The sequence below is a fragment of the Brachyhypopomus gauderio genome, chromosome 8, assembly GCF_052324685.1.
Source record: "Brachyhypopomus gauderio isolate BG-103 chromosome 8, BGAUD_0.2, whole genome shotgun sequence".
Lineage (NCBI taxonomy): Eukaryota > Metazoa > Chordata > Actinopteri > Gymnotiformes > Hypopomidae > Brachyhypopomus > Brachyhypopomus gauderio.
The window spans coordinates 12676858-12690843 of NC_135218.1; the positions used below are offsets into that span (position 1 = coordinate 12676858).

The following is a 13986-nucleotide window of genomic DNA, read 5'->3' on the forward strand; positions in this document are numbered from 1 at the left end:
AACAACTAAGCATAGCCTATTGGTAAAATGAAAATAGATATTTTTGTAGCATGCATTGCACATACTGCACTGTAAACCCGAACAGTATTGTTAACTTATACTCTTTATTGGTATAACACTCAAATCTTGTTATTTAGTTAACCCAGCATTAAGGTTTTGCGCTGTCTTAACTTTTTGTTATGTTTTAAGTTTAAATGAGTACATATTTTTGAGTAATGACTGTCACTAACATTATAATTTACAAGTATCCAAAGTCACGCAGCGTCTGACGTCACCAATATGCCCGGTGTTCCGGATTTACTTTTTACAGTGGTAACAATGGCGGTGCGTCATGGCCTGGTGGTTAGGGAACTGGTCTTGTGACCGGAGGGTCGTGGGTTCGATTCCCAGACTTGAGGCTATGACTGAGATGCCCCTGAGCAAGACCCTTAACCCTCAATTGCTCACTTGTATAAAAAAAAATTAGATAAAATGTAAGTCGCTCTGGATAAGAGTGTCTGCCAAATGCCGTAAAAAAAAAAAAAAAAGGTAAAGTTGGGGGAAATTATATTAATTATATAATTATTACTAAAAGTATTGTAGTATGTAGTACTTAAAAAATATAAATATTTTTTTAAAATTAAGATTTTCCTAAACTTATATATTTTATTTAAAGTTTTATTTTTTTAAAGTTAACTGTACTTAAAAATGATATTACATGAACTTAAAATTTCTTAGGTAATCGGTTACAACAAAACTTTTGAGTTTAGTGAACTTGTTGGGTTTTACAGTGTGTATGAACAAAATTAATCAGTATATTTTAGAATCCTTGTAATGGTTATTTCTACTCACAAATCAAGTCACAGGTATGTCACGGATTCAAACTCTTCGATAAATTGCAGCCTGAATGTTGTTTGGGCTTCATCCACAGGTGACAGGGCTCAGAAACAGACATTTTCACAGGACACAACAAGCTATGAAATCAGAGGTCTGCAGCCCAGCACTGATTACATCGTAACCCTGTACACACTCTATGATGGGAGAGAGGAGGCCACACACATCTCCACTGAGTCCACAGGTCAGAGCAATCAGCTGGTGTGAACCACTTACACGCAGTGTTGATGCCATTAACAGTATGTAGATGCCACAAACCATTTTAATAAATGAGGATATAAATGTACTTCCGGACCTACCGCTAAATAGTTAAAAGATTAATGCCAGCTTAAACACCTCACAGCATTAGTGCCATATGCCAGATATCAGTGTGACCTTTTAAAAGGTGTCAGTGTTGTGATGAATTATTTAAAGGTATACAGTTCAACAGTAGCCTCTGCTTTGCATGAATTTGAAATTGATTATGATGACAAACCTTCTTCATAAAGCAGATTTCACCTGTCAGTATATGGACATGTAATGCCCCATGGATGTTTGGTGCATTGGCACCAGTATTTACAGTAGAAATGTTGTCTCCAGTGAGTCAGCCTGTGGGTAGAGTCTCCAATCTGCGAGTGCTGGAGTCAGTCGGCAACACCGTACGTCTGGGGTGGACAGGGGTCGCCGGGGCAACCCAGTACAACATCCTCATCCTTAATACTGAATGTAAGGTTACATTTAACATAACATGAATCTATGTACAGAACTTACTGTGGAAATGGTACTAGCATGTATCTGTTGAATTTGTGGTGACCCTGAATTCATTTCAGGTTAAATCCATGAAGTTGAATATGATTATAGGTATGCTTAGTGTAGAAATAACAACCATGTTTTTACTTTTTCCATTCAGTTTAAACATGGCATATCATGTTGTTGTGTTCATGGCCACTTGGACTTGATTTTTCCATAAAACATGTTTTTGTATATTTTGATATACTCTGCCTTCTTCAGCGGGTGTAGAGGTGAAGAGGGTTGTTACTGGAAACCAGACAAGCATTGACCTAAGTGACCTGGTAGGAGGAGTGTCTTACTCTGTAAGTGTGATCACTTTGGTGGGCCACAAGGAGGGAGATCCAGCCACTATCTACATCAAAGCAGGTGTGTGTGTGTGTGTGTGTGTGTGTGTGTGTGTGTGTGTGTGTGTGTGTGTGAGTGTGTGTGTGTGTGTGTGTGTGTGTGTGTGTGTGTGTGTGAGTGTGAGTGTGTGTGTGTGTGTGTGTGTGTGTGTGTGTGTGTGTGTGTGTGTGTGTGTGTGTGTGTGTGTGAGTGTGTGAGTGTGTGTGTGTGTGTGTGTGTGTGTGTGTGTGTGTGTGTGTGTGTGTGTGTGTGTGTGTGTGTGTGTGCGCAGATATATCTGCACATATTCCTGAGTTAGCTGTTGTCATCTGAGCCAGCATCCAAGCATGAAAATGATCTGACAAATTAGCATGTAACACATATATTGTTGTGTTATTATAGACTGCCCACCCAATACATGCTAATCTTACACACTGTCAGAGCCGGAGTGGCTAATCGGGAGATTCGGGAGGATTCCCGATGGGCCGGCTCATGTCAGTCTCTAGTTTGGGCCGATTGGGAGGGAAAAATAATTTTGGGCCGGATTTGGACATGAAACTCCCGGGCTGAAAATGTGTCCCACTCCGGCCCTGCACACTGTACAGATATTTTCCAACTTAACTTTACTTAAATATTTGGCTTTTGTATTAGAAGCTTGTGAAGATGATTAACTGATCCAGCCTTGATCCAGCTTTGATTAGCTGGATCAAGTGTATGGTTCAAAGTTCAGGACAGGATAGCTCCAGGAACAGGGTTGTGTACCGCTGTGGCAGTCATTGTCTGAGGCCCCTATATATTGTCCTAATGCTCAGGGCAGACAGGAGACCATTTATGAATACACGCTCTTCTTTGCTTGTGGTTATGACCGGCATCAGCTAGAAATGTTCATGCTGACTTTGGCTTATATTTTATATTGGCTTATACTTTCAAAAGTTGTGAAGGTCATATTGACCAGGTCCATTGTCAGTGTGATTTACTGGTAGATGGATTGATGGATTGAGGGATGACTAAATTCATGGCTGAATATATCATTGTTCTGGCTCAATCCATTTACATAACTAAATATTTGACAGCGCAAATTCCGAGCAAGGTCACGAACCTGCGTGTAGTGACTGCCAACAGCCGGCGAATCAGGATTGCATGGACTGGAATCAGCGATGCCACAGGATATAGGATCACTTGGAGCCAAGGAAACAGTAAGTGCATGAAATACATGCGTTTCATTTCAGAACCTTAAATTCTCTATATGTAATCACACTTGCATACACATTCTCTCTCTCTCTCTCTCTCTCTCTCTCTCTCTCTCTCTCTCTCTCTCTCTCTCTCTCTCTCTCGTTTGTCAGATGTTGAGCAGGCCCGCATGCTTGGGGCAGACACCAGCACCTTCACTATAGAAGGGCTGCAGCCTGACGAGACCGTTGTGGTGGGTGTGGCTCCTGTCAGCAGCGGTCGCCTTGGTGACGTGCTGACCGTCTCCACCAGAACCAGTGGCTACATCGGGACCGTCACGGGCTTGCAGATCGTTGACATCAGTTCCAAGCGGATCCGAATATCTTGGGCACCAGTAGCCAGAGCAACAGGCTACAAAATCAGCTGGCAGCGTAGAGATGGTATGCATGACATGTGGAGGTCACTGGAAAGACTATTGATATTGCAGATAGTACTGCTGTCAATACTGCTATCAATACTGCAATTAATAGTGTGAGTCAGTGCCAGGCTACACAGAATAAAATTCACCTCCAGCACTATATGACTTTTGGAGCATCAGAGGAGTGTGTCATTGCTTGCCGTAATTACCGTTCTTTGGTTGCAGGTGTGGAGGACTCTCAGATCCTCCCTGCTGATGTCACATCCTACACCCTAGACAGGCTGCAGCAGGACTCCGCCTACAGAGTGTCTGTCTCTGCACTGTCTGGCTCTCGCGAGAGTCCTGCTGCCACTCTGAACGCCAAGACAGGTAGCGTCTCCCTTCATGTCTCCAGGCACGTCGTCATCAACTCGCATGTTCCGGTGAATAGAAAAGGCGCTCGATGGGCTGTCGACTTGATCGCAGCTCACGGTGGTGCCTGCTGTTCGTGGGGGATCGTGTGTAGCACACTGTAATTAAACCAGCACGCCTAACAAACTTGTGCTGCTCTTCTTCTGAGCGTTTCACTGAAATAGTAATTATCTACATTTTGTTTGTAAGTGAAGGTTACAGTGTGACAGAATCGTTGGTGCTTTTATGGGTCTAGAGTGGCTATTTGCTGTGTGTTCTTGACGTGCCGTTGTGCATGCGAGCCAAAAGGCTGACTTTAATCCTGTCTGGCTCCAGTCTCTGAGCAGGAGGTGGTGGGAGCCGTCACTCAACTCCTGCAGGAGCCCCGAGGGGAGGTGGTCCGGATCAGCTGGGTGGGAGTCCAGGGGGCAACGGGGTACAGGGTGCTGTGGAAGAGGAGCGACGGTGAGTCCCAGCAGACGTCCCCACACACAACTGCCTTAAGAGAGGTCTCGGTAGCGCCCGCCATAACGAAGGTTTTATCCAGAGCGACTTGCAAAGTGCACACTAGTGATCACTAGGGGGCTGTGGTACCCTAACCCAGTGCCAGGGGAGCAGTTGGGGTTAAGTGCCTTGCTCAAGGGCACTTCAGTCATGGCCTAGGGCCTGGGAATAAAAAACCCACAAAACTCCAGTCACAAAGACCGGTTCCCCAACAACCAGGCAGACCATCAGTAAAGGGTGTTTACCTGTTAGTGTTTACCTGCTGTTCTGCTCATTTTCTCTCCTCATATGAAATATCATGTCCATGTCTGAAATATATAGGATAGTATGCAGCTCACTGTCTCAACTTGCTGTCATTGAATGTGTGCGTATATAGAATACATGTTGGTACCTAATGTCAATTAAGCTGAATTCAATTGGCATAATGTTAAGTTAGCATTGGCAGAAATGTAGCCATATTAGCATCCCTGCCATGGTGTATATGAGGAGCTAGTAGTTTAACATGTATCTCTGGCCGTGTGTGCTGGTGGTTCGGTGTGTGTGTATTTCCGTCTGTGTGTGTATAGGTGGACAGGAGCAGGTGCAGCTGGTGGGCGGTGATGTGACGTGGGTGGACCTCAAGCAGCTGGATGGAGGGGCTCAGTATGATGTTCAGGTCATGGCCCAGATCCAGAACCGAGAGGGGCCTCCAGTGTCCGTCAAAGTCACCACAGGTCAGTGTTTATGCTTGAGGAGTGCTCAGGCTAACAGTGTCTGTGTGCATTCGATCACAGGTCAGTGTGTAAGTATGGATGTGAGGATGATGATGATGATGATGATGATGATAATGATCATCATCATGTGTGTGTATGTTTTTGCGTGTTGATATCCAGCACCAGCACCAACACCAGTGGAAGAAGTTGAAGAAGTGCGCGTAGTCGAGTCAACCTCAGGTTCTCTGCGCATTGCTTGGAGAGCCGTAAGAGGCGTCGATGGATACAGAGTCTACTGGAGGTCCTCGCAAGGTACAAGCTACACAACACAGCTCCCCGTCCCACAATACTTAACACCTCATTACACAATGAAATACGCCCCATTACACAGTACATAACTGCACGTTGCATGGCGTGTTCACTCACATGGCCTGCTTGTCTTAGGTGAGCCTGAATCGAGTCGTCTCATCGATGGACACGCAAGCTCTTTTGTTCTGGACAGCCTCCGTCCTGGCTTGGCGTACACTATACGTCTGGCCACTCTGAAGGGAAGGAGAGAAGGACAACCGGTGACCATCACATGGTCTACTGGTACGACACACACACACACACACACACACACACACACACACACACACACACACACACACACACACACACACACACACACACACACACACACACACACACACACATATACATACACACACACACACACACACACACACACACACACACACACACACACATATACATACACACACACACACACACACACACACACACACACACACACACACACACACATATACATACACACACACACACACACACACACACATATACACACACACACACACACACACACACACACACACACACACACACACACACACACACACACACACACACATATACATACACACACACACACACACACACACACACACACACACACACACACACACACATATACATACACACACACACACACACACACACACACACACACACACACACACACACACACACACACCTTTCAGTCACTCACGAGCGACCTGCTGCTTCTTCGTTCAGTGGTGTCCACTCTCTCAGATCCGGACTTTAATCCTGTCTTACCCCTGCACATCTTACCCCCTCAGCACCGTCGCGACCTGTGACGGACCTCAGGGTGGCAGACATTACCCAGAGCTCTGTGCTGCTGGGTTGGAACCCAGTCGCGGGGGCCACAGGATACATACTGCGCTGGCAGGACGAGAGAGGTGAGACACGCGTGGCCGCGATGCCGCTGTCGCCATGACGTCAGGCGTGTCGGATAGCGTGTAACGGAGCGAGTGTGTTTCAGACCAAGGCCCCGGCCAGTCGCTGACGCTTCCGGGTAGCACCGGTTCGTTCCGTGTGACGGGTCTGAGACTGGGACGGCGCTACCGCTTCACCCTGCAGCCCGCCTTCGGCAGTGAGGCGGGGCCCGAGACCAGCGCCGAGGAGCGCACAGGTTACACGCTCTCCCTTCTTCATCCTCACCTGTTCTTCTCTCTTTTCTTTTCTCTTCACACCTCCTTTCTATCTGTTTTACTGTTTTGTCTGTTGCAATTATTTTCAACAAAATTCACAATGCCACTTGTGGAAGCTTTAGCATTAGCATTTCCAGACGTCTGTAAGAATCCAGATGTTTAAGGTTCATTGTTCATTAATCACCTGCTCTTGCTGCTCGATCGTGGCGGACCCTAGCGACATGTGTGTGTGTGTGTGTGTTACGGCCCCACAAGGGCTTAACATGTGTGGTAACGTGTGTTGTTGTGTTCCGCCTCTCCCAGTGTGCGTGGATGGCCGTTTGGACGTGGTGTTCGTGATCCCTGCCTCCCGTGATCACGCCGCCCTACACCAGCCTCTGCTGGCTCTGCTCACCAGCGCTGCAGGGTCCCTCACTGCTGTCGGGGCCAGGGACTCCCAGGTGGGGCCGGCCGGCCTACCGGGCCTGCTGTGTGATGGCTCAGTGCCACAGGAGGGCGTGGTTTAACTGGGCGTGTCATTTAGTGCATGGGTGCACCGCTATAGTACTGCATATATGTTTTTAAACATCAGAAAAGTGATTGAGCGATTGTATGTATCTGTACATCATTTGGTATGGAGATATATGTGTTAGTACTGATTTGTCTGGGCAGAGAAAGTGGCTGTTTTGAATTGCTGTTTCTGAACTGCTTGTAATACCTTCTTTCTCCAGATGGGGGCAGTGGTCTACAGCACAGAACCCAAAGTGCGCTTCCTCCTCAATCAGCATAGCAACAGTGAAAGTCTTTTGCGAGACATTCTGTCCACCACATTTACAGACAGACCTGGAAACAATATAGGTCTGTACACGTACGACTGTGGCACTGTGTAAGAAATCGTCTGGCATTGTTGTCAAAATGTTCATGTTGAGCCCTGTACCAGAACTTTCTTAATGATGTCCAGGTCTTTTTTGAATGTGTTCATTAGGCATACAGTGATTAGTTGTGGCATGTGTTTGTGCACACAGTAATTGTGAATTGTGTTGGTGTATGTTTAGGTCAGGCCTTGACATTCACTCGACAGTATTTGCTGAGTGTGAGTGCGGGACGAAGGCCTCACGTGCCGGGAGCCGTCGTCATCATCGCCGACGAGAAATCAGCTGATGACATCAGACGACCTGCGGCAGCACTTAGGAACGCAGGTGAATACATGGACAAACATACAGTCACACACACACACACACACACACACACACACACACACACACACACACACACACACACACACACACACACGTCACACACGTGGATCTTATCTCCAAGTTTAAAAACTTGTTTTTAAATATTGTTTTAAGATGCCGTTGAGCTTCCACTCCCACCATGAAACGTTCCAGCACGTGTGGTGTGTGTGTGTGTGTGTGTGTGTGTGTGTGTGTGTGTGTGTGTGTGTGTGTGTGTGTGTGTGTGCGGGCCAATGTTGTGCTGACCTGAGCCGTGTGTCTCAGGTGTGACGGTTCTGGCCGTGGGGATCGGCCAAGCGGACCTGGAGGAGCTGCGTCAGGCTGTCACCGACGGCAGCACCCAGAACCTGCTGGACGGGCGTAGCGCAGCCGATCTTGACAAGCTGCAGCCGGAACTGGCAGAGCTGCTCTGTGGCCTCGCCAGAGGGACCGGTGCCCCGGTACACACACATACACACACACACACACACACACACACACACCACATCTGCGTCATACACTCCAGCTCTATTTATGGCCATTTAGAGGACTGGACAGCTGAGTTTTCCCCTGTCCTCACGTTGGCTTCTCACTGTCTCACACACTCACACTCTCACGGTCACGCAGAGGAGACGTCTTTATCTGTGGAAATGTCTTGTATCTGTAAACAACTGCAATTGAATAACATGTAACATGTAACGTGAAATGACATGATGAGATGATGCACTACAAGCTCTATCTTATTGTTGGTGTCTGTGTGTGTTTGCTTCAGGGTCCTGGCGCAGAACCCTGCACTGTACAGTGTCCACAAGTAAATAACTCACACACACAAAGCCATAAAGTTATGCTTTTGCCATTTAAACGTTATTGTGATCGTGGTGTCTTCCGTTCTTGTAGGGGGAGAAGGGTGAACTTGGGCAGAAGGTAAAATGCTCATAACTGTGTACACAAATCTCATCTTTAAACCTTTTGCCAGTGAATAAGACTTGTGCCCGTTTGCAAAAGCAGTTCATTAACATTAAGATTATTTAACGTGAATATTTATCCTCATAATAAAACATCTTCTGCATGACTGATTAGCATGCATTGTGAACTAATACGTACCATTTGTGGAGCAGGATAATCAGAAAGATGCTTCACATCCTCTGCTTGTTCTGTGGTGTTTTGTGCATTTTGTCATGCGTTTGATGTCGTCATATGGTAAATGCTGTTTAGGGTGAAAGAGGAAGAGATGGAGTCCCTGGAAGGAAAGGAGAGCCTGTAAGTCTCATTCTCTAGTTCCTGCTGTCAAGAGGTAGATTTGTTCTGTTATTATATGAAGTGTGTGTGTGTGTGTGTGTGTGTGTGTGTGTGTGTGTGTGTGTGTGTGTGTGTGTGTGTGTGTGTGTGTGTGTGTGTGTGTGTGTGTCAGGGTCGTGATGGCACACCTGGTCATGAAGGCCCTAGAGGGCCTGAGGGGCCACCTGGTCCACCAGGACGAAGTGTACCGGCCGCTGGTGTGAGAGGAGATAAAGGAGAGAGGGTGGGAGAAGTCTCACACTCAGTACTGTACACTACATTCATCAGGGACACACTCCTACACTCCACCTTGTACATACGGAGACACAACTGTAATGCTAGATCAGCCCTAGCTTACACACAACAGAACTCCTGTCCGTTCACACGCCACAGAATACACACATTCTTGTGTTCATCAATCATTCATTCTGTTATTCCCAATTATCATCTTCATGCAGGGTTTTCCAGGACTGGATGGAAGTCCAGGAGTTCCTGGACGTCCAGGCTCCCCTGGTGCAGTTGGGCCTCCTGTGAGTAAACCACAAAAAGGTCGTAACAGCTATGGTCGCAATAATCCAACTGGTCAGAGTCTCCAATGTAGTTTGCAACATTTATATAGTTCACTCAACATTAACTCGATGATGAACTTTATTGACCCAGTAGTAATTACTACTACTACTACTACAGTAGCACTCAGTGTGCTGACATCTGTGATTAGTTACTGAATTCACTTCCTTCATTATAGGGATCTCAGGGATTACCTGGGATGAGGGGAGATCCTGTGAGTATACACACACACACACACACACACACACACACACACACACACACACACACACACACACACACACACATACATACACCCCCGTGTAACACTTTAATGTGTGTGTTTTTTAGGGAGATCCTGGCGTGACAGGGTCTCTGGGAGCTAAAGGAGAGAAAGGTGATAGGGTAAGAGCTTCCCCTCCACTGCTAGACTCTCTTTGAACCCATAATGCTTTGCGGTGTTCAGAGTGTTCTGTGCCTACTTCAGTCTGACGCTGCCGCCTGAGTAAGGCATGTGAGCGGCTTGTTTGAACTAGTCGTCGAATATTAAAAGACGTGCGCTTTCTCATTGCTCATGTGTTCATTCCTCTGAGATGGAGGGTAACTTTATCCGCGAATCGCTTTAATTTGAAAATCACCTTAATTTAGCGGGGGGGGGGGGGGGGGTGTGGCACGGCCTGCTGGGACCTTGGCGCAGGCCTGGTCTGGGATCAGTGCGCGTGCCTTCCCCGCTGAGGAACATGTGTGTCTGTGACAGGGGGATCCTGGGTCCGCTACGGGAGGAGGCTTGCCGGGCCGCAAAGGAGAACCCGGAATACCAGGAATCCCGGTGAGGTGACACACACAAGCCGCCGGATGGCCGCCGGGGATCCGTGATGACGCCCGGGCCGGTTTTGGGCCGGTCTGAGTAGCTGCCACTCTGTGTGCAGGGCAGTCCAGGACGGACGGGCATAGATGGGGTGAAAGGAGGGGCAGGAGCACCGGGCCTGCCAGGGCAAGATGGTCGCCCCGGGATACCAGGCACACCTGGACTCTCTATAAAGGTGAGCTTGTCACTCATTCCATGGGCTGTTCAGATGTGTGTGTGTGTGTGTGTGTGTGTGTGTGTGTGTGTGTGTGTGTGTGTGTGTGTGTGTGTGTGTGTGTGTGTGTGTGTAAGTGTGTGTGTATGGGAATGGGCTTATGTACTTCAAAGCGCGTTTTCAATTTAAGAGATCACCGCAAGCAGTTCTATTAAGGTCAATACTGTCTGCAACTGAGTGATAGGAGTTATGACAGATTACAGTAAGACTTCTTGACTTAAAATGACAATGGCGGTAGGCCAGATTCATAAAACCTCATGAGTAGCTCGACTAAATGTGTGACGTGGTATTTAATCCCTATTAATAAAGTATCCCTATTAATATACCAAACTGTGGTACATTCACCTGAGCCTTAGGGGAAAACCAGTAACAATAAGTTATTACATACAGTATTAAAGACCCATGCCAAGAGACAGAGGGCTGATCCTTGTGAGATCCGTGATACGTCGAAAACTACAGGGTACACACCAAGATGGGCCCACAGTATCTCACCTGTCTACATGTGTTGAGTTTCTTCCTCTGTAATACCAACATAGCAAACGTTCTTCTACTTCTGCTTCTTTGCGTCATGCTCTAAACACGATGAATCTGACAATTAGCTAAATGGGTGAGTGTGCACGATTTTGGTGATGACTTGAATGTGTGACCAAATATTATGAGAGAAAAGATTGTCCTGTCTACCTCAGTTTCTTACCGGGACATTTACTGCTGGCTGGGACGTCAACAAGACCTTGGGATTTAGATGATTAGTCAACAGTGGATGAAAAGTTAGGCATCGTCTTAAGTATTAATCAAGCTTTCTCTCTACTTCTCTTCTCTGCTCATTCTCTCTGTCTTGCTCTCTCTCTCTCTCGCTCTCTCACTCTCTCTCTCTCTCGCTCTGTCTCTCTCTCTCTTTCTCTCACGTTCTATGACAGGGGGAAAGGGGAGATAAAGGAAGCCCTGGTGAAAGAGTGAGTCGTGGTGAACTCTATAATCACACAGATATAACACAAAGCTGTTACCTCCTGCCATGTGCTAAAATAAAAATATGGCCTCTTGCCTGAAACCACAGGGCCTTCCTGGAGTGGGCAGTGGGGTAGCAGGGAAAGGAGATAAAGGTGAACCAGTAAGTATCTTCACTTCCAAAAGCATTAAGTGATAGTGATAACTTGCACAGTAAGATATAGTAAGTGATAACTTGTGTACCTGTGTGTGTGTGTGTGTGTGTGTGTGTGTGTGTGTGTGTGTGTGTGTGTGTGTGTGTGTGTGTGTGCGCGCACGCGAGCGCGTGTGTGTGTGTGTGTGTGTGTGTGTGTGTGTTATTGTGTTGTTTAAAGTAATGCAGAAAATCAAACTTTACAATTTGGGGCTTGTTATACTAATACAGGAATTGACTAAATGTGAGCATTATATATTAAAACTGTACAAAACCAGATCACTGTGTGATATAGTCATATAATTTATTAAATTGAAGAATTGTGACACAAATATTGTGTTGAAAAAAATGCTTTACAATTGGGCTAGAGTGCATTTCATAACTTAATTCCTCAAATTGGGAGACGTATATATAGTTAAGCAGTGTTTTATGACAACTTATATGAGGCAAGATATGTGCTTGATAGGTTTGTTAGGGTAAGTATATGGTAGTCATAGTAACAGGCAAGAGTTTATTCACATGTAGACAACATAACCCAGAAACTTGATGTAAAAAACAGTTAAAGTGTTGAAACACTTTAGAAAGGAAGGAGAAAGCAGCTTCGACACAGTCATGTAATGGTAAGACTTCACCTCGAGGAGTTAAGGACAGGTGGAGATGTGAAATAGGGAACATTGCTCAACATAAAACGTGTGAATTTAATAGTCACAGACAGGCATGGGGGAGGAGTTAGAATACAAGGCCAAGGACAAAACCCAAACAGAAACCAGACCGTAAACAAAGACGCATGACGCCGTCCCCGTGGGACACACAATACTAACAGGAGGACGACCTAACTGTGTTTGTCTTCCTGTAGGGCACTCCAGGGCCAGGAGGACCCCAGGGCCTTAGGGGACTGCCTGGACAGAAAGGAGCTAAGGGAGAAATGGTGAATTTGTTCATCTGCTCAGAGAATTGTTTTTGTTGTTGTTGTTGTTGCTGTTTTAATGTCTTTTTTGGTGTGTGTGTGTGTGTGCGTGTGTGTGTGTATTTAAGGAAAGTTGTTTTGTTTAACTGACCACTCACTTAAGCAGCAATATTTGTATTCACTCCTCTACTCATCGTCAGATTCTGATCGCAGGGCAGCTATTGGTTAGATAGCTTTGTGTTCCAGATTACTTTTAACTCAATGTTAGTGAGACATGTAAAGGTTCATGAATAACGTGGGTGGTGTAGTTGAGTGTGTGGTTAAACTGTGTGTGGTTGAGTGTGTGGTTAAACTGTGTGTGGTTGAGTGTGCGGTTAAACTGTGTGTGGTTGAGTGTGCGGTTAAACTGTGTGTGGTTGAGTGTGCGGTTAAACTGTGTGTGGTTGAGTGTGCGGTTAAACTAAACTGTATGTGGTTGAGTGTGCGGTTAAACTGTGTGTGGTTGAGTGTGTGGTTAAACTGTCGGCTGTGTTTTTCAGGGTGAAAGCTCTGAAGGCAGTCCAGGACCCCCAGGGAGGCCAGGAGAGCCTGGTGATCGGGTGTGATGTCTCTCACACACATTTCACTCACCACATTTGCTTCCTGTATACTTGTGCACATTCACACTCACTATGTATTGCAGTTTATTACAATGTACATGATACTATTCAGTCAGACAATAACACACCCACCTGCCTGTTCTCACAGAGTGTTATATGCTTACACATATACTATATTGTCAAAAGTATTCGCTCACCCATCCAAATGATCAGAATCAAGTGTTCCAATCACTTCCATGGCCACAGGTGTATAAAATTAAGCACCTAGGCATGCAGACTGTTTTTGCAAACATTTGCAAAAGAATGGGTCACTCTCAGCAGCTCGGTGTGGAACTGTGATAGGTTGCTACCTGTGCAACAAATCCAGTCTTGAAATTTCCACACTCCTAAATATTCCACAACTGTCAGCTGTATTATAAGAAAATGGAAGTGTTCGGGAACAACAGCAACTCAGCCACGAAGTGGTAGGCCACGTAAACTGACAGAGCGGGGTCAGCGGATGCTGAAGTGTACAGTGCAAAGAGATCCAACTTTCTGCAGTGTCAATCACTATAGACATCCAAACTTCATGTGGCCTTCAGATT

At 46.2% G+C, this 13986-nt stretch overlaps 1 protein-coding gene across 4 annotated transcripts in view; it reads left to right on the forward strand.

Moving 5' to 3' along the window:
- col7a1 (collagen, type VII, alpha 1) overlaps window positions 1–13986 on the forward strand; it is a 54666-nt gene that overhangs the window by 12915 nt on the left and 27765 nt on the right. For all 4 annotated transcript variants that reach the window (XM_077014573.1, XM_077014575.1, XM_077014572.1 and 1 more), the window contains 29 exons: window positions 911–1057; window positions 1453–1578; window positions 1864–2010; window positions 3042–3164; window positions 3312–3578; window positions 3782–3925; window positions 4283–4411; window positions 5017–5163; window positions 5323–5454; window positions 5587–5733; window positions 6285–6404; window positions 6488–6637; window positions 6960–7096; window positions 7367–7493; window positions 7691–7834; window positions 8138–8313; window positions 8625–8663; window positions 8750–8776; window positions 9068–9112; window positions 9264–9374; window positions 9589–9660; window positions 9876–9911; window positions 10028–10081; window positions 10434–10505; window positions 10606–10719; window positions 11676–11711; window positions 11813–11866; window positions 12753–12824; window positions 13343–13402. In XM_077014573.1, coding sequence (XP_076870688.1) covers window positions 911–1057; window positions 1453–1578; window positions 1864–2010; window positions 3042–3164; window positions 3312–3578; window positions 3782–3925; window positions 4283–4411; window positions 5017–5163; window positions 5323–5454; window positions 5587–5733; window positions 6285–6404; window positions 6488–6637; window positions 6960–7096; window positions 7367–7493; window positions 7691–7834; window positions 8138–8313; window positions 8625–8663; window positions 8750–8776; window positions 9068–9112; window positions 9264–9374; window positions 9589–9660; window positions 9876–9911; window positions 10028–10081; window positions 10434–10505; window positions 10606–10719; window positions 11676–11711; window positions 11813–11866; window positions 12753–12824; window positions 13343–13402 — 3155 coding nt within the window. The remainder of the gene's footprint in view (window positions 1–910; window positions 1058–1452; window positions 1579–1863; window positions 2011–3041; window positions 3165–3311; window positions 3579–3781; window positions 3926–4282; window positions 4412–5016; window positions 5164–5322; window positions 5455–5586; window positions 5734–6284; window positions 6405–6487; window positions 6638–6959; window positions 7097–7366; window positions 7494–7690; window positions 7835–8137; window positions 8314–8624; window positions 8664–8749; window positions 8777–9067; window positions 9113–9263; window positions 9375–9588; window positions 9661–9875; window positions 9912–10027; window positions 10082–10433; window positions 10506–10605; window positions 10720–11675; window positions 11712–11812; window positions 11867–12752; window positions 12825–13342; window positions 13403–13986) is intronic.